Genomic DNA, 27,497 nt, shown 5'->3' on the forward strand with positions numbered 1-27,497 from the left:
TAACCTGGTATGTAGATGCTTTATTTCTGAAATTAATATGGTCTGCTTTGTATGTGAGATTCTCTTACATAAAAAGTTTGTTGTACAACAAAAACTAAGATAAACAAGGTGTTTGTTGTACGTTATGTCAAACCTTAAAACAAACAAAAAAATGGAGTAATATGTATTTAGTTTTCATGCAAGTTTGGCTGCTGCATGTGGTCTGCTTATAAACTGAAAGAAATGCAAATGCACACAACATTCAAAAAATAATAAAAGATGCCTGACATCAAAGATTAAAACCTTCTTGCTAAAAAAACAAAATAGGCGTTAACTAGATGATCCAACCAATACCAAACCAAATTAATACTACTTAGAATAAATCTATGCTTAAACTCAGAATAGGGAGTTTTTATGATACCATTTCTATTGAAATATATCATCCAAATTCTGGATATTCATTCTCTCTGAAGAAGTTATTTAATCCTTGGAGAATTAAATGCGGTCTCCAGCATAAAACGTTCTTGTTAAATCTACTCTGGTGATGTACAACTAAATCTGGTATTGCCAAGAACTCCCATTCCCTCCTCATGGATCTCACTGGTGAGGAGCAATTATGGCATGATGGATCTTTTCTGATCCCATTAGTTATAAGATTCCCCTCCTTCCTCCTCCTTAAAATTTTGGTCTGAATTAAAAACTGCTAAAAATGTTTATGCCTACTACTATCATAGCCAGGTGAATATTTAATATTTAAAATAAAATAAAACAACTCTTAAAAATAAGGATTGTATAAGCTCTGAGATGTTTAAAATAGTTAAATAACCAATTTACTTTCTTTGCGTCGACAAATTCCCCACCGATAAATTATTCTCTACCATCTTTGATATTAAAATGATAGGAATACTTTCCACACCCTGCATAGTACTGGTTGATCTCACAAAGTTAACTAGAGAACCTGACATCATTTTTGTAGTTTTACGTACAGTGCATATGATGCTCGCTCTTTCCATCTCTCATAGCAGCAAGCCGATTCTGCCACCGCCTGTAGCAGCACACCCGGGAGTGGAGAGGAAGAGTGTTTGAATCATAAATAGCTAAAACTACAGTGTACAGTTCTATTTACCTGTCAGTATTTGCTGATAACACACCATTGCCACTTGCTAGAAATTAACTACATAAAAAATTTCTACAACAAAACCAAATGGAAACATTCCTTCAAAAAGAAAAAGACAAAATAAGTGCAAATACCTAAAATAGGCAACTAAAGCAACTGTTGTGACCTGTATACCTTTAAATAAGGACCAAGATTTTCATAAATAAAAGAACGTTCTTTGCTCTTCAAACATTTAGGGAGTATATAATGGTCGAACTTAAGTGCAGATACAACTGTTTTGAGATCCAAGGTGCCAAGTTTCTTTAAAATAATAATAATAATAATAATAAGGTATAAAATGCATTAGTTTTTAGTTCCTATGCAGGACAAAGTACTTCTGGGTCACATATAGGACCCTAACCTCCTTTTCTAAGTACATTAAAACAAGGTATGGGAGGAGTTGATGTATATCGCAGGTATACCTTGTAACTGTTTTGTAGACCAACATGATTTCAGGGGTATAGTGCAATCTTTATGTCGATGTAACATACAGTATAGATTTGTACACTTCAGCTCTGTCATTCTTCTGCTATACCATACGTTAAGGTTAAAGGTTTAAACTTGTCCTTCTTTCGTTTCAGCTGTTTTAACAGGAAACAACGTTGGCTTCTAGACAACCTGCATACATATAAATATCTACATTTAAGCTTTAAAATGAAAATAAATTATAAAAAGACTCCTTTCCAATTTACAGATTTTTCCCTGTTACTACACGCTGTACAATACATTCAACAATCATCTCATTTTGAGATTTATGAAGAAAATACTGATGCTTTACACTACAACCTAATTCACTCCTCTCTGCCTACTTCTAGTACCATTTGCAAATAAATATATTTAACACTGTAGTTAATTTCACTGTTTTGCAGCATACCAAAAATTAGTAGTGCAACTTTCTATCCTTCCTTTATACGCCTCTCCATTGTGTTTCTTTACATACTAGGAAAATGCTACATAAGCAAAAGCACATTCAGTCACGTATGTTGTTCATTCAGAAACCATTAACAATCTATGAACCTACTCTATACACTAGCAGAAAAAAAGCAAGGCAAGTCAAAAAATAAATATGAAAAATAGACTTAAAAGCTGTATGTTCGGTATGTACTGCAACGCTCTTTGCTGTTCCTTATAGCACTTAAGGGTGTTACTTTCTTAATATGTAAGAAATGCATTGCAGAGCTGTTTGTACTATCGCTTCATAGAGAATACAGGAGTTACGTGTCCGTTCTTTGTCAGTCAAAAGAAGAAAGGAAGCTTTAAGGTAGCCTGAAGGTTTCCCTTAGCAGACTGTCTCAAAGTAAAGACTTAATTCACAAGTATTGTGCTGGCATCCCCTTCAACACTGAGTCCATTTCAATAGAAAGAGACGGTTGTCAGTTGCAGTGACCATCACAGTATCAGAGCCCTTGAAGTGTTACTGGTAGCCGTGTATGCATTCAAATATCTTCTTGCTTGTTCAGTCATGATAAGCTGGTCTTCTGTTTTTCCATAAACAACTGCTTCCCATTCATAATTTGCCTGTATAAAACAAAATTCAGTTTAAAAGCTTCTTCTTTTAAAAGAAATATTTCTTCTTTAGACTTAAGCCAATCTCACGTGGCCTTTTAGAATAGTAATAGATTATGAAATCCTAGCAGTACTGTATTTCACAGATTTTGTTCTGCAAGACAATACCTAAAACTCATGATAAAGCTCCTTCATCCTCCCATAAGCCCATCTCAGCAGCAGTACATCTGTGTTACATTTTCAGGCTATAACATACCAAAAAAATGCTCTTAAAAACAGATTCGTTCAGCAATTGAAACACAAAAGGGTAGTTAATTAAGTTGTCTTTTTCGATATATTCTCCTTTAAATATGCTAAGCTCAACAAGAAGCAAAAAGCGTTATTGACAGCTGTCTGGGTGACATCAAGGAAGGCAAAAGAATTTGGCAGCTGAAAAAAAATACTGTAAAGGACTTAACTGAACCAAACTGACAGCTGTGCAAGAACAGACAGACATGGTAAAGGCATTAGAAGCAAAAATAATGAATGGAAGAGTCACTTGTCCTGCTTATACCAGGAAGCAAATCCTGCACGTTTACATGAGACACTGAATCTCAAACTGATTTTTGTAGCTCAGAATCAGAACTGACACTAGCAGAGTACAGCATAAGGAAGAATACAAGGATCTCATTGTGTAGGAGGGAGAAAAACTCATCTAAAATCACAGAGAAAAATCAGCCATTTGAATTTCTCTATTAGTTTAGCATGACTTGATTCATGGAAGGCCCCTGTGATTAGAAGAACTGCTAAACTGAATTTCCCTGGGGAAGGAAGGAAAAGAGAAAGATGGTTCAATAAGAATATGGCTGAGTACGCTATGACTAAGTCCCCTTTCAGGCATTCTGAAGTGCGTAGTTCTCAGCCAGGCAGATGCACTGGCCATTAGTGCAATTCATAGCATTTAATAATGCTGTTTTGGAATAGCACAGTTATGTGATGTTTATTCTTTCTTATCATTAAAAATTAAAACAACAAAAAAAAAAACTAGGTTCCACTATGTGAGCTAAGTAACAGTTCAGGCAGTATGAAAAACACAGGGTTGTACAAGAACAGGCAACATTGCAAGAACAATTACAAACAGAATCTGTGGATTAATTCTGTTTAACAAATCCCATTGGAGCTATTATGAACACTGGACGCATCCAAGAAACTTCGATGCTATGGAGGTTTAGTTTGCAACAAGTCAGTGCTGTGAATTTTCTTAGTGCTTGACTTCTTCAAACCTATCTTGAAAGTCTCTGCTATCCTGGCTTTATGCTGCATACACATGGGAATCTTAGAAGACACTCAGTATGAACATCTGGGTTGTATTTAAATAACTTAGGTATGAATAAACACTCTGTGGACATACAACCAACTTATGAAAAATAAGGATAGTGGAAACACTGACCAACATTAGAAAGCTCAGTAGAACAGTTCCAGACAGACATTAAAACAAGACAGAAACAAAACAAACACACACACAAAAAAGAAACTGTTAAATAGTTGACCTGCTAACCAAACTAAAAGAATACTTGGAAACTAAACCTGGAGGGATTTCTCCACCTTGACGTTTTTTGAAGAACACGCATTCAGTTTCTTCTTAATTGCTGCGTTTGTTTTGTTTGATGAATTTGTGTCTTGGTTTTCTGATGTCAAGTTACATCTGTTGTCATGTATTTCCAACAATGGTATCATTAATAAAGACGTAGTATATGCATTTTCTGACTATAAATTAAAAAACAAAACAAAAGGATAAGGAACATGAATAGTAATCAGTATCTGATAAAAATAATATTCAACTGCTGTGATCAGAGAAGTCAACAAAGCAAATACTATCAGATAGACCTTAAGAAAAAAGCTGAAAGGAAAAGTGATATACATTATGTAAGTGAACTGGCTTGGTGTACACTGTGATTCTTAGTCAATTCTGATGACTAGCGCCTAATGTGACTTCAGCATTACTGAGTAGACAGTTTCTCTGTCCCGTTTGAAGCCATGCTACTGCTGACGATATTTTGTTAAGAGCAAGGCTTTACCAAGTGGCAACTACAAAACAATGCTAAAGAAAAAAGCTTGTAATTCAGTCCTGGTTGAACCATTGTGAAAGTAAGGACAAGGTGATTACATTAAAAACAAACAGCGCATAGCTTCACAGAATGGTCTGGGTTGAAACAGACCACAATAATCATCCAGTTTCAACCCCCCTGCTGTGTGCAGGGTCACCAACCACCAGACCAGGCTGCCCAGAGCCACATCCAGCCTGGCCTTGAATGCCTCCAGGGATGGGGCATCCACAGCCTCTCTGGGCAACTTGTTCCAGTGCGTCACCACCCTCCGTGTGAAAAACTTCCTCTTAATATCCAACCTAAACCTCCCTGTCTTAGTTTAAAACCATTCCCCCTTGTTCTCTTGCTATCAGCCCATGTAAACAGTCATTCCCCCCTTCAAGTTCTGGAAGGCTACAATGAGGTCTCCCCAGAGCCTTCCTTTCTCCAAGCTAAACAAGCCCAGTTCCCTCAACCTTTCCTCACAGGAGAGGAGCTCCAGCACTGACCATCTTAGTGGCCCTCCTCTGGACACGCTCTAAGAGCTCCATGTCCTTCCTGTACTGGGGGTCCCAGGCCTGGACACAGTACTCCAGATGGGGCCTCACAAGAGCTGAGTAGAGGGGGACAATCACCTCCCACTCACTGCTGGCCACCCCTTTTTTAACACAGCCCAGAACACAGTTGGCCTTCCAGGCTGCAAGTGCACACTATGCTGGCTCATGCCCAGCTTCTCTTCCACCAGGACCCCCAAGTCTTTCTTGTCTGTGTAAATACCTGGTACTGCCCAGGCCCAAGTGCAACACACCTTGTACTCGGCTTTGTTGAACCTCATTAGGTTCTCATGGCCCACTTCTCCAGCCTGTCCAAGTCCCTCTGGATGACTTCCTTTCCCTCCAGCATATTGACTGCATTGCTCAGCTTGGTGTCATCTACAGACTTGCAGAGGGTGCTCTCGATGCCACTGTCTATAGCATTGATGAAGATGCTGAAGAGCACCAGTCTCAAGACCNCTCAGCTTGGTGTGATCAGCAAACTTGCTGAGGGTGCACTCAATCTCATCATCTATGTCACTGATAAAGATGTTGAAGAGCACCAGTCTCAAGACCAAGCCCAGGAGGACACCACTTGTGACCAGCCTCCACCCTGACACAGAACTGTTGATCAACCCTTTGGTTGCAACCAGCCAACCAGATCTTTATCTGTTGAAGAGTCCATCCTTCAAATCCATACCTCTCCAATTTAAAGAGAAGGATGTGGTGAGGGAACCACGTCAGAGTTTTTGCAGAAATCCAGGCAGATGACATCTGTTGCCCTTCCCCTGTCTACCAGCTTTCATTCCATCACAGAACGCCACCAGATTGGTCAGGCAACATGTGCCTTTGGTGAAGCCATGCTGGCTGTATCAGATCACCTCTTTGTTTTGTATGTGTCTTAACATGGTAACCAGGAGGATCTGCTCCATGATCTTCCCGGGCAAAGAGGTGAGGCTCACTGGCCTGTAGTTCCACAGGTCATCCTTTCTTCCTTTCTTAACAATGGGAGTAATGTTTCCCTTTTCCATTCACCAGGACTTCACCAGACAGACATGATTTTTCAAATATGATGGAGAGCAGCTTGGCAACCACATCAGCCATCTCTCTCAGAACCCTAGGATGGATATCATCTGGCCCCATGGACTTATATACATTCAGTTTCATAAGATCTTGAACTTGTTCCACTGTTGCAGTGGGACAGAAACCACTCCTCTCACCCACACCTAGAGGTTCAGGATCCTGCAGACATGGGGAGACTGATCATTGAAGACCAAGGCAAAGCACTCATTGAGCTCCTTAGCTTTTTCCATATCTGAGAAAGCTACTGTTCTTTCCTCATCTGTCAGAGGAGGAACACTCCTGTTGGTCTGTCTCTTCCTGTGTACGTACCTGTAGAACCCCTTCTTGTTATTTTTCCACATCCCTTACCAAGTTCAGCTCTATCTGTGCCTTAGTTTTCCTAATCCTATCTCTACACATGCAGACAGTGTTCCTGTATTTTTCCCAGGCTACACAGCCCTGTTTCCACTTCCTCAGTTTAAGCTGCAGGTCCTTGCTCAGCCATGCCGGTTGCCTGCCTCCTCAGTTTCTTCTGCTGTCATATTACTATCAAGGCAAGAACTGTTTTAAGAACTGAAACCATTCTACAGATGAGTTCTATGTGCTAAGAGAACTTTTGGCAATAAAGGAAAAAAAAATCCAGCTTTACTGCAGCAAAGCAGAAGAAATGTATATAGCAGTTTTAGAGAATAAAATTAGATAAGAACAACGTTGGCAAAAGTATTATTTTGCTTACAAAAACACTCCATTAAAATATGTTAAACTACCTCTGTATATTTATTCTACCTTTACTCCTAGCTGACCTCCCCATGGAGGCACAATTTCCACTTAAGACATTTTTAAATCGGATATCACCAGCATCTCTCCTCCTAGCAGAGCACTCCCATTGCACCAGCACCTCTCTGTCACTGGAAAGGAAGAAAAGTGATTCCTCCCAATCCACTGTAGCAATACATAATGGCGCACCTTATTTTTAGCTTAATAACCTGAGCATAAGTGAAGGACAATACAGCATGCCATAACATGACGTTACTAAATGAACACTGAGTATTTTGTTTCTGTTTTGAACAACTGCAGCTATGAGCAATACTCACGAGAGATGTTTTTGGGGAATCAGGGAATTTCCACTAGGTGGCAGAGCACCTAGGACCTAATAGACACATATGCTTGTGGTGGAGTCTGAAGCATTTAAGAGGGGAATTTAGAAAACCAACTACAATAATCAGAAAGGGGTATGTCTTAAGCACGTGTTTTTTTATGTACTTAAACAGGGCATAATGCCTGATCAAGATTCATAGAAATTTACACTCAGAATTAAACACCTGCGTGCATTATTTTAATATTTATATTTGAATAGTTTCCCCAAAAACTACAAGATTAAAAATCAAGTTATTTTCTTATTCTATTTGAATAATATAAAGCTACTTTTTAAAGGAATGCGGGACCAAGGCAGGTTCATATCTGAACTTCTGATGTCTTGATCACTGAGGAAGAGGTATTCAGATTGTCTCAGGAAGAGAAACGTCACCAGCTTTACCTCCTACATGGCTGTTATTTTTTATTATATTTATTATATCATTATTTTATTATATTAAATGGGAAATGGAAAAACTTGCTGCCAGGATGCAAAGTAGGGATTCTCATATCACATCTACCTGAACATCTAGCATACAAAGCACAGATATAAACATCATGCACTTGGTTTAGAGAGCTTCAGTGTATCATATGTGATGAAGTTTTCAGTTAACCAGCATGGAAAGCAGCTACAAAATACTAAGCATCCACACCATTCCGCTAGTCAGAATTTTCTGCTTCTGTGCCCTCAAGGCCTGAAAGGAGGAATTAACCAATAGAAGCCCAATGTTCGACTACTGCTTAAGTACCTGAAATGATATTTAAAAACGAAACTGATTCTCAGTTCATAAATTTATGAATCTAACCTCAAACCGAACTCTTTTAGCTGCTACAGTGAAAGACATCAATCCTACATTCATATTGCATTAATTCCCACCTGTACATCCAAGCCACTGTCTTCTGTGAAGAGCTGGGCACCAAGCTCTTCTTTCTCCCATGCATCCAGGACCAGTGATTTTCTGACTTTTTTCGAAGAATTGTGCTGCAATAAATGTTTTGCAGAGAAGGATTGTAAAATATTATTTAAAAGCTGTTATTGCCAAGCTGAAATTATTATTGTGAAGTTACCTCCTGCTTGCAGCTTTTATACACAGAGTCATCTTCCTCCTTGAGAAATATATCAGTTCCAGTTTCCTCTTTCAAAACTTCCCTAATGTCTTCCTCCAAGAAGGCAAGTGGTTGTGACTAAGTCAATTAAAAATCAGAGGAAAAAATACAGGAAGTCTATTAGCTGCTAGCTTCTACCACATTTTACTTTTGCCAAAGAAGAGATCTTGCAAAACATAGCAGATAAAGGGTTTAAGCTACTGTTACTAATTAAAGATCAACATTTCAAAGCTATGCATGTCACTCCCTGTAATTTCTATGCAGATAAAACACATACATGCACTCAGTGCCTCAAAAAAACCAAAAACCCACCCAGTTAGTTAGTGTTGAACAAGACATGCAAACTATGTTTTTAGCAATAGCTGCTCATTGACAAAAGGAATACAAATTCCCTACGCGCACTAAGCATGTACAGACACACATATATATACACACATGTACAGACACAAACATACTAAAAACTGTATTATTGAAGTACGACTCTTGTTAGGAAAGGAATTTATTAGTCTTAACACTAATCTTTGAATAAGACACCAATAGTTCTCAGTACAGTATTTCACAGAAGCCATACAGATGGCTCCTTTGTGTACCAACAGGAGAAGAATTCCCTTAAGCCTTCAACATTTGATTTTGAACAGGAGGTTAACAGTGGACAGAAACAGTCATGCCAAACCGCTCCATTTGCATAGTGAGAGACTGTGAATCTATAGGGTAACACAGATGGTGCCAAGCCCTGTGGCAAAGTCTGAGCTACCTTCTGTGTTTGCAAAAAAGCAGTCAATATACATTGGCTGGAATTTTTTCAGAACTTGAAAAGCATATGTCTACTGAATTCCAAAAGTTATTATGCATTAACATACCTAAGCTAGGTTCAGAAAGAAGCAAAAATTGGATTACTTGGGAAAAAAAAAAAAAAGTAACATTATTTATAGGCAACCAAAAAAAAAGTCATCTTTGGTCACTGCCAGAAGAATCAAAGGAGTCATGAATTGCCAAATTAAGGTTTTGTTTTTAGGATGAAGAAAATTCTAGGCTTCACTCAAGTAAACTCCTAAGAAGGGTAGAACACTTCGAAATATCTTCTCATCCAAAAGAGCTCAGAATACAAGCATGCTGTGGTAAACATCAAGTTTCAGTTCTAACAATATTGAAGAACCCAAACCAGAAAACGGCTTAGCTCTTACGTAGTCCAGAAGATCCAAAGATAGCACTTTTTTTTTCAAGTTAAATGTGAATTTTGCTTAAAATAAAGAAGTTGTTCACATACACCTGCACCAGATTGCTGTCAGGAGGTTATCTGACTGAACAACCCACATCCATTCACTCTCTCGCTTATGATTCTTCTTTTTGAAAACCAGAATGCTGAAGCATTAAAACTAAATTCTCAGACGCTGATGTTACCACCACCTAGTAGTAGGCACACTATTAACAAGGCTCCATCAATTTAAATTAACTGACAAATGTAGAAGCAATGTTTTAGTCTTTGTCAGTGTTCCTAGAAGATTTACAGGTACTGAACGCCATTCCAAAAAGTCAATGCCTCCATACTGTACTGAAGGTCTACGGTGTGTCCAACATAAACAGAAACCTGAAATGTTTTATCTACAGTCTGCGGAATAGTGCTGAAATCCACTGAAACATCAGCGTTGTTAGAAAATGCTTACAAAGATCACGCTAAGGCTTACAATATCTAAAAACTAAGGGAGTATTTATAATTTAAATAACAGGAAAATAAATTTTGTCATCCCATACCGTAAGTTTGAGAGGGCCGTACTTTTTTTCCTGAGCAGCCAAAGCATTTTTAAATGGAGTTGGTGTCCTTGGTGTTGAACCCAACAGAGATCTTCTAATTGTGGGAGTCCGAAAACTATGAAACGTAGAAAACATGTTTAAATATTTTACTTTATCAACAGTGATAAATAAAATGAATCTACAAGCCAAACATTTTAAAATACATTAATTCACTCAACAGATATCACCGTTATTGATCATTAAGTATTACAATCCCAACAATATTACCCTAGCAATATAAAAAATTGAAATTAAATTTGTTCTGCATTTTTTTTTAAAAAAAGGAAAAAAATTACTTAAGTATAAGTCTCTGTCAAGTTAAATAGAAAGCCAATTTATGCTATCATACAAATATTTAAGTGTTGGAGTTCCTAAACCTCATTTACCGCACATCTTTAGGTAGCGTAATTTCTCAATGTTTAGAAAAAACTTGCTTTTATTTAAGCAACACAAAGAGATACCTCACGTAATAATCTCACCCTGCATTTTCCTTTTGATCCGTTGGTGTCGTTTCCTTGTGTAGAGGAGTCGTAATAAGAACTTTCTGCCCACAGATGGGCGTTGATGTAAATGCAGGATTTTCAAGGTTAAATTGTTCATTTCCAGAGCAAGTGTTGAAAAACTAAGCAAACAAAAGACAAAAGGAGCACGGTATCAAGCACTAAAAATCTCTATGTGTATCAGAAAGGTTTTCACTGAGAAATCCCAATAAACTGGTTTTGATTTATACACCAAGACATTTGCCATATTTATCACTGAAGCTTCTTAGAAGCCCTACTGCTTGTTTATGCCAGAGACAATAGGCCTTTATCTACAATTGCTTGCATGAGTAAGGATGATCTGAGCAGCAAGTCCCCCACTAAAACAGCCAGTATTCAAAACAAAAGAATTCTGTTTTGTTTTGTTTTTTTTAATTTCTTGATGGATCTACCTGAAACGCATGTTTTAAGAAGTCTTTGGACATATTTGTTTAGGCTGCAATGCACTACTAGAGAAGTACTTGTAATTTATAACCCAGCCACTGCAGTCTTCCTAGCTTGGCCATATTTAGAAAATAAGCTCACCTGTGATGGAGAAAATGGTAGTGTTTTCACTGGTGTGTGCTTTAGTGCAACATTGATGGCATCGTTACACAAGCCATCGTTCAGTTCATTAACTGGCGATTGCCCAACACGCAATCTCTTCTTCTTTCTGAGGATAGCAGGTGGAGTGCTATACTTAGTTAAATTTGGAGTTGTTGGGAAAACCGCCTCTTCCTCACCGCTGACGCTACTGTGTTTTTTGCCATCAAGCATGACACTGACATTAAACTGGCACTCTGCAGCCCGTTCATTGTGTTGAATCCTCATTAGTTTTAATGGAGCTGGCTTGACAGGAGATGCAACAGCCTCTGAAAGGTCAAAACTGGTGACATCACTCCAAGCTAAAGGATCCTATAAGGCAAGATACAAAACACTCAAACACTAGCAGGTTCATCTAAGATTATTTCACAGCTACTAAGCCAGTCTTAGAACTTTCTTCCCTCACAGCTTATGTAATGAAGAATCACACACCTTACATGCAATACTAAAACACAAAACATTTTAAAACAAGTGATAAAACAAATCAGTATGTGTGAAACTACAGCCAAGTGCAGTATATATATAAAAAATATTATATACTAATTAAGCTCCAATGTCCCTAAATAACTTTTTGTTTTCTTTTCTTAAAAATAGCATGAATACAGACTTACTGATTCAATAAGCTCTAGTGTCTCTGCAAATTCAGGAATGGTTTGTAGAGATGATAACACTGCATTTGCTTCCACTGCCAAATACTTAGTAGGTGAATTCTGCTGAACGGAAGTGCCTTGGGTTTCTTCCATGCTGTAGAACTCGCTTGTTTGTTCCCCAAGGCTATTTAGTGTATTAGGTACACAGTCTTCCATAACAAAACTTCCAGACCAGCCAGGTAAGCTTCCAGCTTGCTAAAAGGTTTGAAAAAAATGTTTTGAGCTTATTCAGCTTAGAAGTTGCACAAAACCAATTGTTAAGCAAGGGAGAAAAAGAGCAGAATGCGGAAAGATTAAAAATAACTATTGATTTTACTTTTTCAAACACTAATTATCTGTTCACATTAACTCCGTTAGTATTTTCCTTATATTAACAAACTAAACATTCTCAAATCATGTCAGATTTTTATCTTAACCCTCATTCATGTTTTATACATCGATGATTAAGGAATGTATCGGAAGCCATCTGTGATGCAAATTTCCTGTGTTCCTCAACATCACCTTAATATAAATTCATCTTCACTAAAGAACAAGATACCTTTCAAGATCACCTGCAAGCTTTTCACTCTCAACTGAAGTTCATGAAAGTTTTGTGTAGTGTGAATTTATGTATTGCTTGACACATCTAAATATGGATATTAAGTACTGCAAACACACACAAAAGTTTGACAGAAATATAATAATAGTACATCTTTTGCTTTTCTCTGTCAAACAGCTGATTGACATTGCTGATCTACAGAACTGAATTGCAGGGACATGAACAAGCATGTGCTAACTTTTGAAAGGGATTAAAATAATGGCTCTTAAATTAGGAACAACTGTCAAATTACAGGTCATATTTCTGCTGCTTTAGCAGTAAAGAAAACTGTATTTTGCTTCAATTCTATATATAGACTTCGTTGTACAACTGATGGACAGCTTCCATTTTAAAAAGTCAGAAAAAAAAATACAAATCCAAAGATTCATGACTACATTTCTGAAGATTAATCTAAGTCTATTGAAATATCTATAGAAATTTAAAGTCCTTACAGATGATAATCTTTTTCTTCTGATTTCATTCTCTGTTGACATGAGCAGCAATTCAAGTTCCTTTATTTTCTTCTCTTTGTCAGGATCATCATCAATAAATGACTGCTGAAAAATTTAAGAAAGAAGCCATGACTATTTTCCACTTTTACCACCCCTCCACAGCAAGGATTCCACGTTATACTTAAGCTTCATTTTTACCAGCAATCTGCTGGAACAAAGCTGTACCAGCTGAATCATATTTGGTAACACAGTAAAAGCAAAACAAGTCCAGAAATTAACAGGAGAAGGATCTGACGTTATACTATATAAGTTACTATTCTAATGTAGTTTCTAGGATAATCTATAAATGCTAAGTACGGCACTGAGTACAGAACATGGTTGAAATAAACCATACAACAACGAGCAAAAAGATATACTGGTCACTGGTTGTTATCATTCTCTGCTTTTGTTGGGTTTTTTTTGTTTGTTTGTTTGTTTTTAATAAACTTGAATTTCTCAATACTTTGGTTTTTAGAATGCTGCAAAACAGCACCTTCAGCTGATTCACAAATCCTGTCTTTAAGTCTCACAGGAGCCAGATAATATTAACAGGCTAAAATTTTAACCTAAATATTTAGGTAGTAACTAGAATTTAAGCCATACTTTTGTCAGAAATGAGCACAACTGTTGTATATACTACATACAGAGCTAACTTCTTATACCCTTCATTTGTCACCATATAAAGCTCTCCCAAGGAGATAAAAGAGACTGAAGCAAACAGGCTTGCTTTCAGCACCAATATCTATGAAGACAGCTCCTTTTTTCCTACCTAGGACTGCCAATCAAGTTAGAAGATCTACTTACAGAGGAACATACATAAATTTAGATGAATGATAAAGACTTAGAGACAGTTTGAAGTTACATGTCTACTCCTCATCTTACAGTATATGTAGTACACTCTCTTTATTTGCAATATCCAGTAACAATTTACCTGAACTAAGTTGGCAGATGCCGAAGTATGTTCTATACAGTTGTCTTCTGGTGTGGCATACTGGTACACTGGAATCTAAAAGACACAAATCATTTTAAATACCCTTAAAAAAAGTAACCTATATAATTACTTCTATTTTATCATACATAGAATATTTACTGTAGTTTAGAAATCCTAACTTACCATAGCATCACAAAAATACCTAATAGATCTTCACTTTCACAGACGAGTTTCTAGTTCCAAACCAAATATACAATTTGAAACTGAGAAACACTAATTATTCTGAATTTAGAACTTACATGTGTCTGAACAGGGATGTAAAATTGATTCTGAGTGTGCAAGTGTTCCATAGTCACACAAGGTTTTTGTGGAAGTGTGGATGAACTGGTTCTTTCAGAACTAGACTTTGTACCATCTTGTAGATATCCTTCCTGTTCCACCTTTCTTCGCATTGTTGAATTCCAGTGATTTTTAATTGAATTATCAGTCCTAAAATTAAAGTGTACAACAATAACTGGCTTCCATATCTCAGAATGTTTAAAATACAGCATTGTTCGCAAGGTCTGCACACAAAAGTCAATCCAAGGCCACAAAACCAGAAAGCTCTAGTAACTTTGATTAGAAGTTTTATTACCAACATATTAGGTATTTTCCATAGAACTACTAGAAAGCTGCTTTTTCCAGAACTTCCTTCTACTTTGTGTCTGCAGGATGTTACAAGTAGCAAAAGAGAAGGTCTCGTTTCTGTTAATTACCATAGGTGAGAACCTTGGATAGTTGGACCAACTTCTGTCACTAGAACAGCTACCCTGTGCTACTGAATTTGCAGAACTTCAAGCTAAGACACTTGGCCTGCTGTTCTGCAGTGTGATAAACGCTACCCACAGTGCTCTTGTCATTTAAACTCGTATTTTCTCAAATGGTAGCATGCATTCGCAGCTCTAAATCTGTGTGTGCAGTTTTATGGAAGAATGTACCAGTGCCTTGTGGCGTCACCTTGTACAGGGAAAGCAGGCATGGCCAAAGACCAATACCTTCTGCAGACCTATGGAAAGGCCCACAGCTTGACAAACATGATGAGATCACTTAACACAAGGCAAAAGTTGAGGATGAATGCATTGGTCTAAAATACTAGTACCGTTACTACTAGCATTAAAGAGGTATGCATAAATAAAACTGGCTTTAAGTTCCATCCTTCACTTGAGCTCAGCTCCATGACATATTCCAACTTTTCATTGCCCTACTGTTAGATTCTTCACCAGTCTCCCAGGTCTCTTTCTACAGCAATGAGTCCCATCTTGGATTTGCTCTCAATGGATATGGCTAAATTAGAAATGCCTAATAAACTTATATAAGTCCTTATAAACTCACCTTCCCTCCCTGAAATTCTATTCAGATTCAATGCATTCCCACCCCTCCAAATGGTTTCCTGAAATCCATGACTTCAGTGCTTAATCAAAGTGTAAAAACTCCTACATGTACATTAAAAAGGACTCATTCTCCTAACATAACAGGTGCCGACATTCCCTATGCACAGCTAGAAAGTTACTTTCTCAACACACACTACATTCAGAGAGAAGCATAACATTGAATTATTAACAGCACAAGGCTAAAATTTTATTTCTTTAAACTTTTTATACACTGAAATCTTGTTTTCTACAAGCATGTAAGTTGGCAATCACACTTGAAAGATAAGAATAATCCATAAAATTCATTCTTAACTTGGGGATCATAGAGTTATCAACAAGCTTTGCACCACGCAAATGTTGCACAAAATCTTAAGGATTTTGATATTGAATCACAGTATGTTAAGGCATTCTTCCACTGTTACCTGCAGGTACTCTCTTCAGCTCTGCAAAAGGTTTTTTTTTTGTTTTTTGAAATTTGAAGAATTATAAGTGGTCAGGAGGGTTTTGAAAGAACCCTGCAGGGTGCCATAAGTGCTTCTGATTTCCTGGCTTTTTAAGAATACATAATCATATACAGAAATCTTCAACAATACAGATTTCACTATTTATCAAGACAGAGATGTAATGGTTTCCAGCAGATTAACTCTGACTATCAAATCACATTGAAAAGAAGTTTGTAATGACTGCTTTCCATACTGCAATAGCTAACATAAATAGAATTGAAAAGCACCTTCCAGGAAGCAGCTTTGCTATTTCAGCCCATCGGTTTCCCAGACGCTTGTGAGCTTCATAGATTACTCTGTCCTCTTCTTCCGTCCACGAAGACTTTTTTACCTCAGGGTTGAGATGGTTATGCCATCTCTCTCTGCACTGCTTGCCTATTCTTCCTTTCAGGTGTTTTGCAATTAGAGACCAACGCTTTGGACCATACTTTTGAACTAATTCAATAACCTGGAACACAGATGGAAGTGTGTTATAACTTCAGATCCTAACTTTTCCTACCCCTCCACCCCCGAAAAGAAGTCCCATTTTAGAAAAGGATTGTAATAGTCAATTTGATAAGACATAAGGCCTAAGGAAGTAGACAGTTTAAAAAATAAAATAAAATCTTACTCCCCAACCCCTTCCTATAGTCTTTAGGTTGTGTTGTTTGGTTTTAAATTACCTTTGAAATTTTTCTTTAAAAGACTGATGAAAACTGTTAAGTGATGGGTTAGGCAGGTCATATTCAGAATTTGACAAATACTAGTTTTAAACAGTGGGAATAAGCAGTCAATTTAAAATACAGTATGTGAAAGCTGAAAGTGCATCTCCCTACGGGGAGTCTGGGTTTTGCAGGCGAGAAGCTGCAGTGTAGTAGATTAACAGAAGTGTGGAAAAGGAAACCAATGAGCTTTTATTAGCTTCTTTAATAGCAGAGCATGAAATAATTTCTCTCAGCCCCAGTCCCTTTAAGTTTGGTGGGTTTCAGAAACAGAAGTTGTAAATGAGACCTTTGATGCCATAAAGAGATCACTTCTGCACAGCAATCTGAACAAAACACTTTAGTATACCAGACACTCCATCTGATTAAGAGCAGCTTCATTTTTTTTTCCCTCACAAACAGTGTAGTGCAATGTAATTCTGTATGTCACACAATGTATGAGACATCACATGTGGGGTTGAAGCCTAAGAAAGAGGTAGTCACTCCTAGCAGCCATATGTTAGCTTTATTACAGTAAAGGAGTACAGTATCAATTAGTTTTCATTACCCTCTGATCTTCTTCTTTAGTCCAAGGACCCTTAATCAATTCTGGGTTTAGTACCTTCTGCCATCGATGCTGGCACTGAAAATCTGAACGATTCTGAAATAAAAGACCAATGCAGTTGGTACACTATTAAATTTAAGTTTTATTTTTAAAGTTCTCCCCTATTATTTCTTCCTTGCAAGAACACTTCTGGAAAAAAAAAAGAATAAAAAAGCAACTTTACACAAAATTCTAATCTGATTACAATGGTCTTATTTGATCATTGAGTTAACAACTTAATTGCCTCTAAGGAAGAACTTTGTTATTTCATCCTCATTACTCCCCACCTTTTCTGACCTTTAAGCAATTTACATGCTTTTGACATTAATGTTTCTTTCCACATATAGACTATTGATCAAAGAAATACTTTTTCTTTCAACAAAATATTTTCCTAAGCCTCAAATGTATGCATTCTCAGTTTTTCACTACAGCTCTAAGGAAAAGAGGTTTATATCAAGTTTAGCTAACACTAATTAAACAACATGGCTTTTTCTGATCAGGACAGATGGTGCTTTTCTGTAGCTTCACTAAAGATCTTTTGAAATATTGTTCCCGGTTATGAAAGAGAAGCTTTCACTTCACCTCCTACAAAGCACCTGGACGAGAAATTGGGATTACCAGGAGATTGGCCAGATCCCTACAAATATACAGATGAGACCTTGATCCAGTACAGCGAAGTAGCATGCCTTTCCTGATGTCAGGACACAGTAATTTGCTGTCTTCAGTGCAAGCTGCTGGATAGCAAGTACTGATTTCAAAGCATTACCATGCTAACAAAAAGTTAAACAAGAGGCAGTTTGCAAGACCACAAAAGGCACCATTATATCTAAAATTACCATCATAATTTCAAGTTAATCACAAATAGACATTGTGGGTTTAAAAGCGCGCTGGAATTAATTATTATAAACACATAATTAGCCAGCAAAGATGAGCTGTAAAATATAGACTTCCAGTAGATGCCAGTTGTTCCCATTTTCAGTGGGAGAAAAATTTTGAAGCTGGAGCCTTGTAATATTCTTACCTTCAGTTTCTGAAATCATGACATTTGGAGTAGAGAAGTAAGAGATAAAACAAGGTGAGATAAAACAAAGTCATTTCAGGTCATCCACTTTAGCCACAGTAAATTGAGGGAGAACAAACACAGGCTGCATTTTCTCCCCCTTGAGAGTCACCTTTCAGCGTTCTTTTTTTGGGCAGAATAGAAAGGAAGGTTTATTTGTGCCCAGACCAAAAATGAAACAGTTCTAAAAATACGCTGGTAATTCAGTTGGTCTTCCTAGCAAAAGAGCGTCAGTAACAAAGTGCTACTCGAGCCAATCCCTATTATTTGGCTTTGTAATTTGAATACAGCAACAGGTTGCCTGGAGAGGCTGTAGAGTCTCTATCCATGGAGATATTTAAGACCTGACTGGATACAGTCAATCAGGGCTGGCTGCCCAGGACTTGCCCCATATGACTGTGCTTGAGCAGGGGGCTCAGACCAGCCGATCCAGCCTCAATCATGGGCAGTCAGATCCTCTGTGTATGTTTCCCACGATAGCTGAGGAATCTTTTATCAACCTCACTTGCGCACAGCTGAACAACAGCTGCCTGTCTCAAGAAGCATTTGTCTTCAACCATATCATCCCACTCAGTATTACAGGAACCAGAAACAGAGTTTTAATTTTTAGATTTCTAACATCCAAATACTCTGTACCACTTGTTGGTAGTGATTTCAGCCTTCATAAATTCTAACCATGTTTTTATATTTTTCCACAACATTTAATCAGAACAGAAAGAACCATCGTTTGTTTTGTTGCAAGCTTTTTCTACCACTGCAGCTCATACAGCTGATGAGTCATTTAGCAATTGAATTGACAGCACCTTCACTCATTCCAGTTGTCTGCCAGAACAGAACATTAAAAAAATTATAATAGTAAACTTTCAAGAAATGTGCTAAGGTTCCATTAGTAGCAACCAAAGATATCACTGAGTGGAGAGATCTACATTTAATAGGGAAGCTGATGTCCCTGTAACAACAGCAATGAAAAATAAAAACAGAAACATACAAATACCATTTCTTAAAGTGCTAGGGAATCAATCCTGCTCCTTTGAAACAATCTTTCAGGTGCAATCCACTTTCCTACCCGCTTCACAAGCAAATAGTGAACTGTAGATGCAATCACCACAAGGGAAACAACCCATGTAAAATCAGAATACGTTCTATAACAAAAGCAAATACCAAGTGTGGATTCAAATGAAAAAATGCATATACTTTTTTAAATTGATGACTTAAAGTCATTTCAGTTCATCATTCAGGTCCACCTGAGCCCCAAGTTTCCTGAAGTCTGAGCAAGAATTCAAGCCCACATTACAAGCATCCTTTACATATACATAAACATATACAGTAGGCTTTCTGGTTTGTTTCATCTCAATTCCAAACTAAAACATAAGATCAAAGTAGAAAAAATCAGAAGGAACTTAAGTGAAACGAAATTTCAACTTACTTGTAGATGACTAGCGATGAAAGCCCAATCGTCCGTACCATTTTGTTCCACCAGCTTCTTTAGCTTCTCATCCTGTTAAGACAATCTCAGCCAATAAGTATTACAAGCTACCCCAATACTAAAGAAAAACACATTTCAATACTTGACCAACATAAAATAGTAAGGAAATGCATTAAAAAAAATAAAAATAAAAACAAAAATCACCTCATCACGTGTCCATTTCACCCTGTTACATATCTTCTTCAAGCTTCTTTGCTGTGAGACTTCATAGTCATGATCTGCGTATTGAAAGTCATCATCTTCTTCACTGCTGAGAACAAGAGGGTGAAGAAGTTGGAAACAGACAACTCTAATTTATTCTAACTACTTGTAGTTTTCTCCACGATCATTACATATCCTCACATGAAGCTCTCATTAACGTAAGACCTGCCTCTAGTAGCAACTTCATAATCACTATATCAAAGGAACAGACTTTGGTTGAATTTCCAGGCCGTATACCAGGATGCAGACATAAATCATGCCAAGAGAAGATGTAAGTTTAAAGCAAAAGCTGTTAAGATCATCTTTTTGTACCACATTTGTGAATCTTTATTTAAAAATAAAAAACAATAAGGAAAGGATCACTAGTCTGAAAAGATCTACTCATGTTCCACCTCCATAAACCCTACAACAAACACATGGATACTGAAGAATTCACTGTCAGCTTGAGTTTTTAAGTGGTCTCCTGCCTTCGGTATCTCCTCAGCGTTACAGATACAAATCACAGCTTGGAAGACAGAAACAGTGAAGCAAGAAATCAGTGCATTGTACGCACTGACCCACTGGGTAAGAGTCAGCGGGGCGGGAAACCAGGTAACGATTGCAGCTCCACGTAGGTCACACTCCATCTACTGGAGAAATCCCTGCTTCACAGCCTTAATAAACAAAGCCTTTCAAATAGGAAGCACAGGGAAATGCTTCATGGAAACAACACTCAAACTTACACGTCAGTGATTCATGCTGGACAGCACAAACTTAAACAAGCGAGGAAACCTAGGCCTAGCATCAGGAAGGGCAGATCCTCTGTGTTAGTTACAGCAGAGACACAGAGGAGACTCACAGCTACTTATACAGCCCTAATTATAGTGAACTCCACACCACGTTTTAAGTTTCACCCATTTTGTTATCAATATAAAGCACAATATCACAAGTTCCTATTCAGAACTAAATTTATCTTCCCAGTCAAGGAATGCATTATTCCCTCCCCACCCCCAATAAATAAAGCCTTGCTCAGAAATGAAGCAAACCTGTGCTGGTGTCCTAACAACTATTAGATGGCAGAGCTCTGAATTAATTCTAGAACCCGCTGTTCGCTCACACAGCCCATAGAGCAGCCAATTGTGCCTGTCAGTTAATGCACATTAACTTCTTTTTTTGCCTCTTTCCCACAGGCTCTTGACCAATTTCAAGAGCATACCTTGGTATTATAATCCTAGTTCATACCAAGCACACCATACAATCTACTTGTGTGGTGCTCAGGGATATGATTTAGCAGAGGGTTGTTAAGAGTTGGGGTACTATGGTTAGGCTACGGTTGGACTTGATGATCTTCAAGGTCTTTTCCAACCTGGGTAATTCTATGATTCTACTTATAACCAAGGATTTGGCCTGGCAGTTCAGCCCACTGCCAGCAGCACCTTCCTGCTCAACCACTACACAACAGCCAGATTCAAGCACCAAGACTTGGGTTATGTGAAAAGCCACCCAGATTTTAAAATTATTAAAATATAATAAGAAAATAATGGAGGTGAGGGTCGCTGGAAGCCTCGTACCCACAGTTCTGGAGCCAGTGCACTCTGCAGGCAATGAGTCACCTACACCTGGCTCAACACAGGAGCTGCTGCATCATCATCAGCCTTGTGCTGAGCGGGACATGGGACTGTAAGACCGACACAGAAGGATGTTTGGGACTGCTGCAATTCCAACTGGGAACAAAAGGCTTCTCAATGAGGTTGGACTGTTCACCTGGCAACTCACAGCAGCTGTGAAAGTGGACTTAACACAGCATAGTTAGAACCAAGTTCCATCAAACGAGTCACTGGAACAAGGAAGTGTTCCATGAGCTACGTACAGGCCGCCTTTAAACATCTCTTAACTCAAGTCTTCCTTTATTACGTAATTCTTATTTAATAAAAACAATAAAAATACATCCCAGTTAAAGTAATAATAATTAAAAAACAACCAAAGAGCCAATCTTTATGAAAATTAAACTTCATTCCATTAGGTGCAAAGAAAATTATAGTTTCTTTTCACACCACACTTTAACTAATGACCTTGAAATCACCTTCTGGGAACTTGGAACTACACTGGTTTAGACTGGGCTTTACCATCACCATTCACTACCACAGCGCTCTCCTGGAGCTCCAGATCTCTAGCCAGAGGCTCCTCTACGACCACAGCTAGTTTTATTTTCTGCTGTGACATCAAAGCCCTTCACACTCCTGACAGAGAGAACAAGATGAAGCTTCGTAAAGATGAAACTACAGTTTGCAGGAGTGCAGCTGAAGGCACCCTGCTACAAGCATCACAAACACTCCCTGAGCCGGCTCCTGCAGACCGGAGCCTCTGCCAGCAAAGCCTTCAGAGCACCATTGCTCCTCACACAGCAAGAACTCCAAAGCATCGCTTTCTTGGTTTAGCTGCGGTTTTTCATAAGAAAAGTATCTGCCAAAGAAACTATTTGCGACTTTGAGAACAGCAGCAGCTCCACGGGAGCGCTGCAGCAGCCCCAGGTAGTGCACAAAGTGCCGCTGCTCACTGAGCATCCTTTACTATCTCGGTCCTCGTTCTCCTTTTACGCCGTGCTACCACTTTTTCTATTTAAGACAGGAGCAATAAAGTACTTCTGCCAGACCCACGTTTGAATTCAAAGCGAAGACACACCCATCTCCATATCAGTAAACAACAAACGTATCAGAGCCATCTGCGGCCGCTACCGAAGCCCGTGAGGAAAGCTGTCCCCGAGGAAGGCAAAAAAAGCACCCCGGGACTGTTTGTGTCCCAGCAGAAGGGGATACCCGCAGGAGGAGCACCCAGGCCGGCCGTGAGGGGGGTGAGGAAGAGGAGGGAGGGGGACGGGCAGGGGGCACCTGCGCAGGGAGGGGGGCGGCACCCAGCACGGGGAGGGAGGGGGAAGGCGGGGACGGCAGCTGGCAGCGCTCCGGGCCGGGCGGCGCCGCACTCACCTGCGCGGTCTCTTGGCCATCCTCGGGTCGCAGCATAGGGGGGGCCGCCAGGGCAGCGGAGCTCCCCAGCCCCCGCCCGAGCTCCCCGCCCCGCAGCCGCCGAGCTCGGGCAGGGCGGGGGGAGGAGAGGGGCAACGGCGGCCGACGGAGGCTTCGCGTTCCTGGGACGGTTCCCTCCTTCCCGCGGAGCTCCGCGGCATCCGCAGACGCGCTGCCGGCCGCCCTCAGCCCCGGCCCGGCCCGAGCGCGTCAGGCATGGCTCGGCCGGGCCCTGCCCGCAAGGACGGGGCGCGCAGCGGCCCCTCTCCCGCCCGCCGCCCTCTCTCCTGTCACAGCCGCCGCGGGCTCCGGCGGCGCCTTCCCGCCCCGAGCCGCCGCCCGGCCTGTCTTCGCCTCACCTCGCCTCACCTCGCCCCGCTCTGCCCGGCCCGCCCGCCGCCAGCCGCCCCCCCNATGGCTCGGCCGGGCCCTGCCCGCAAGGACGGGGCGCGCAGCGGCCCCTCTCCCGCCCGCCGCCCTCTCTCCTGTCACAGCCGCCGCGGGCTCCGACGGCGCCTTCCCGCACCGAGCCGACGGCGAGCCCGTCTTGGCCTCACCTCGCCTCACCTCGCCCCGCTCCGCCCCCCCCCCGCGGCCCCGGCTGCGCCGCCACCGCCACAGTCACGGCGGGCTCGGTCGGTGCTGCCGAATCTCGCGCCCAGCCTCCTTCCCGAGCCACCGTTTGAATCTGCGCAGGCGGACTGCCGCCCCATTGGCTGCCGCCGCCGCACGCGACACGGACGCGGGAGGGGCCGGGGGGAGGCGGGGCCGCGCGAATCCTCGCGCCAGCCCGAGGCGGGGGCGGGGGGGGAAGGAGGAGGAGCGGCGGGGACGGCGCGTAACGGGGCCGCGAGGCTCCTCCCAACGACCAGCGCTGCCGCCTCGTAACGCCCGCACCGCGCGGACGGGGACGGAGCAGCCCGCGCGGGGCACAGAAACGGCTGCCCGGCCTCGAGAGGGAAAAAACGGCCGCGGCCCTGTGGGGCAAAATGAAGCCTCCTTCGAGCCGGAATCGAACCAGCGACCTAAGGATTCCCGCAGGCGGCGCCTCTACAGTCCTCCGCTCTACCAGCTGAGCTATCGAAGGGAACTGGCGGCTGGCGCCGTTCCGCCCCTCACAGCTCGGCGGGCGCGGCGGGAACACGGCGTGCGATCTTCTCCTGTGGGGAGGGAGACTGAGGGGCCTGTCACAGTCACGCTGCTTTTGGAGAGCATATTATTATTACTATTTTTGATTATATAATAATAATAATAATAAATAGCTCTTTTCATGCACCGTATGAGAAGCAGCTGCCACCCAAAAAAGTGAAAAGCCACACAGTACCACACATACTTACACACCAAGCTTGTGTGCTTTGCCAACCTTCACTTTCTCCTGGTACATGCAGCCCGAAGCTGTGAAAATTCTAAAGGGCGAGATTATGACCTCACAGCATTCCCCTGGTGTGAGGCGTTGCTACAGGCAGGGGCACGGCTGCACAGCAGGCACTGCTTGCTTGGAGAGAATCACTCACCAGAACAAACTTCTGCATCCCCAAACACAGTGTTACAGTACCCCCAGGGCTGACTGGTCTTGGACGCACCATCGTCTCACAGGCCTGGCAAGAGGAGGTCGCTGAGACCTACAAAACCTCTGCTGCACAGAGCCCTGGGCACCTCCTTCAGGAGTGAGCATGCACCAGATGGGCCAGAGATACCCTTCATCCTCTTCCTAAAGCTGTGTGGGGCAAACCATATGTATATTGATTCCTTCTTTTTCTTTCCAAGAACAAGTTAGGATGCAGGGAGCAGTGTCTGTGCCTAGAGAGGAAGCCGTGAGGTTCCCACTTCCAAGGCCTCCCCTCTGCAGCTGACTGATGATGGATCAAGGTAGGGATACAGGAGCAGCCCTTGGCAGCCATGTGAGGAGCACAATATCCACACCAAGTGCAAGGACAACCCTCTGCCCTCCCCTTATTTCCTCCTCTGGAAACACTGATGCCCTGTGGTTACACATGCACTTGAGAAGAGAGAACTGAGTAATGCGGGTTCAATCGTGCCCAGCCATCCCAGTTGTTGGGTGGCTGCTCTAACCACTACCCACCTATATATTAAAAAAGGAAGCACCCCAAACATCTCACCACATCCTCTTGTGGCCGTCTTAAGATTGCATCTATTTGCATAATAAAGCCTTGTATGTGCGGAGTTTAGACGTATATATATGCTCACATCTGTATGTTTACATAGGCTCGTCTCCTTTCTGCTCGTGAGAAACCTTGGCTTGCAGCGCCCCCTGCTCTCGCACACCAGAACATCAGTGCTTGGCACATCCCATAATACACCTCTGGAGGAATGACAGCAAGCATTCTAACTAACAAACATTCGTTACAAACCTACTCTCCCAAGTATGGGAGATACTTAAAGGATGAATTCATATCAGTGCGTCTCTCACAGTCTGGTTCTTTTTCTGATCTTTTATTTTGCAGGCGGTCTTTGCTCGCTGCTTTCTGTACGGGTGTTCAGTACAACCCACATTCACTGGGGTTTGCTTTTAGTATCCGGGGATGACAGCACAGCAGGCTTACCCACATCAAAGCTGTGACAAAAGCTGTAATTAAAAATAGAAGAAGAAGAACAAAGCTCACCTTGCCTGGAACAGGATTTTTGTCATCAGCGTCATACAGTATGAATTGTCACTGTTTAGTATTCATGTATGTTAAAGTCAAAGGAGCCTGAAATAAAAATACTGTTGTTTCAGTAAGTACTTCCTTGTATGCTCCCATACTAATACATATGTTCTTAATTTGTAGAAAATAGATGCTAAGGAAAGCGTGAGCTGAGTCAAACTACTAAATTAGTAAGTACTGACAGTCCTGCTGTTAAATGTGTGTATGTATACATAAACACCATATGTTTTGACATACAGTAGACACTCTTCTTGGCATATATCAGTAAGCAAATATGCGTCTCACATAATATATATTTTTAATCTTATTTGTATTATTGTCTTGTGTGACAGGGTCCAATACTCTGCAGTTTCTTGTACTCATTCATGACTAAAGAAAGAAAGAAAGAAAAGGATGGAGATCTATCTCTGTAGTACGATAAAGAGCATCTCCCTCGCCTGCCACCATTTTGATGCACTCTCTGGGCTGTCATCGTGTATAAGCCATCAGGCAGGCACAGCCTCAATAGACTCCTGGCAGGACACTGGGGTGTTAAAGGAAAGACTGGATGTTGTGTTGAGGGACGTGGTTTACTGGAAGCTATTGGTAATACATGAATGGTTGGACTGGATGATCTTTTAGGTCTTTTTCAACCTTGGTGATTCTATGATTCTATGATTCCCCAGTCTGTAGTATCTGAGCCCCATTCTGCAAGTCCTGCTTTGCATCTTTGCTTGCCTTCATCGTCACAAAGGAAAGGTCCATTCCAACCTAGGCCTGACAAACAAGACCAAATGCAAAAACATTGTTGCAGGTTCAGGTTTGCAGTGTGAAGCGAATTACAACCATCACATGCTCACGGTTCTTGAGTATGTATCCTTTCAGTGCCACTTTGCTGCTTTCCCTCTGCCTGAGTTAGTAGGGTCTCCTGGCAAACCAACACCAAACATCACTAGAACCACCTTCTGCTGTGTGCATTCTGCTTGTTTTTTCTTGTTTATCTGTTGGCTGGTTTTGTAAGTGTTCCCAAAGTGCTAGCAGCAGCGGGCATTCCATTTCCAAAGATAGGACACACACACATACTCTTACCCAGATGATTTGCCAAAGTCCTCAGAAAGATTCAGCAATAATCCTGTAATTTGCCCTGTAATTCATGCCTTTTTGCTAAGCTTTCTGCTGAACTGCGGCAAAATAGTACATATACTTCATACATACACACTATGCATTAATTATGTCTCTGATCAATAGCACATCAGGGACCGTTCCTGCAGGGTAACGGGTCCCTTTCTGCACTATGCTGATGCTTCAAAAAAAAACTTCACCAAGCTGCAGTGGTAAAAAGTTACCCGATTATTAGGCAATACATTAAGCCTGTGTGTATATTACTGAGCTCATTTGTTACAGCTCCAGTTCTGCAACAGTTTCATCTATTTCCTGGGAAAGCCTTTAATGAATTTTAAAAAATAAAAATAAATACCAGTCATGATTCTATTTCAAAGGGTCACAGAGCTGAAATGATGGGAAGACTGGAGTAATATGCAGAAGTTTGCAATTATTTGCTGCTACCCTCCTCAAAATCTCAGTGTGAAATCAGGAAGGCAATTAAATGTTTATCTGGACAGATAAGCAATACAAGGAAACTATTCCTCAGAAGGCACAGTGCTTAGTATCACTGTCAGGAAGTTAAAAATAATCAGTGCATGATCTGCTTGTAGGTTGTTAAGAAGCCGAACCATGGAGGAGCCTGGAGTCTATAGGAAGATGATTCTGTGCACAGGCTGTTAGCAAGACACACAGCTGATA

General features: G+C 40.7%; 1 protein-coding gene, 1 long non-coding RNA gene and 1 other non-coding gene across 9 annotated transcripts; 1 reads left to right on the plus strand and 2 right to left on the minus strand.

The window, feature by feature from the left end:
- Window positions 1-24,452, minus strand: MYBL1 (MYB proto-oncogene like 1). Of its 6 annotated transcripts, none has more exons than XM_015855752.2 (16): window positions 24,387-24,452; window positions 19,991-20,096; window positions 19,787-19,858; window positions 17,265-17,357; window positions 16,244-16,464; window positions 14,404-14,593; window positions 14,105-14,179; window positions 13,135-13,239; window positions 12,067-12,300; window positions 11,399-11,767; window positions 10,814-10,956; window positions 10,296-10,410; window positions 8,505-8,621; window positions 8,314-8,418; window positions 4,208-4,387; window positions 1-2,653 (listed from the first exon to the last, which is right to left on the minus strand). In XM_015855752.2, exons 1-16 carry the CDS (start codon window positions 24,431-24,433, stop codon window positions 2,525-2,527), a joined length of 2,301 nt encoding a protein of 766 aa, XP_015711238.1. In that variant the 5' UTR covers window positions 24,434-24,452; the 3' UTR covers window positions 1-2,524. The 6 variants fall into 6 exon arrangements, with proteins under 6 accessions (XP_015711238.1, XP_015711240.1, XP_015711237.1 ...); XM_015855754.2 differs by having other exon boundaries at window positions 19,991-20,093; window positions 24,387-24,450; XM_015855751.2 differs by lacking the exon at window positions 24,387-24,452 and adding an exon at window positions 23,011-23,409 and having other exon boundaries at window positions 4,226-4,387.
- Window positions 23,870-27,497, plus strand: LOC107310264. Of its 2 annotated transcripts, XR_001553539.2 has the most exons (5): window positions 23,870-24,716; window positions 24,817-24,918; window positions 25,515-25,739; window positions 25,839-25,885; window positions 27,410-27,497. It is a non-coding gene; the product is annotated as an uncharacterized LOC107310264 (long non-coding RNA). The 2 variants fall into 2 exon arrangements; XR_004306238.1 differs by lacking the exon at window positions 25,839-25,885 and having other exon boundaries at window positions 25,515-25,785; window positions 27,410-27,496.
- Window positions 24,047-24,136, minus strand: TRNAY-GUA. The gene is given in 2 exon segments: window positions 24,047-24,082; window positions 24,100-24,136. It is a non-coding gene; the product is annotated as a tRNA-Tyr (tRNA).

This window comes from Coturnix japonica, chromosome 2, assembly GCF_001577835.2.
Source record: "Coturnix japonica isolate 7356 chromosome 2, Coturnix japonica 2.1, whole genome shotgun sequence".
Classification (NCBI taxonomy): domain Eukaryota; kingdom Metazoa; phylum Chordata; class Aves; order Galliformes; family Phasianidae; genus Coturnix; species Coturnix japonica.

Excerpts from the sequence above, each read along its gene's own strand:
- MYBL1 (XM_015855748.2), bottom strand. The coding sequence starts at position 23,210 with ATGCCGCGGAGCTCCGCGGGAAGGAGGGAACCGTCCCAGGAACGCGAA. Across the intron at positions 17,358-19,786 it reads TCATCGCTAGTCATCTACAA|AATCGTTCAGATTTTCAGTG; the intron begins GTAAGTTGAAAT and ends CTTTTATTTCAG. Across the intron at positions 4,388-8,313 it reads ACAGTGGCTTGGATGTACAG|TCAGAAAATGCATATACTAC; the intron begins GTGGGAATTAAT and ends TTTAATTTATAG.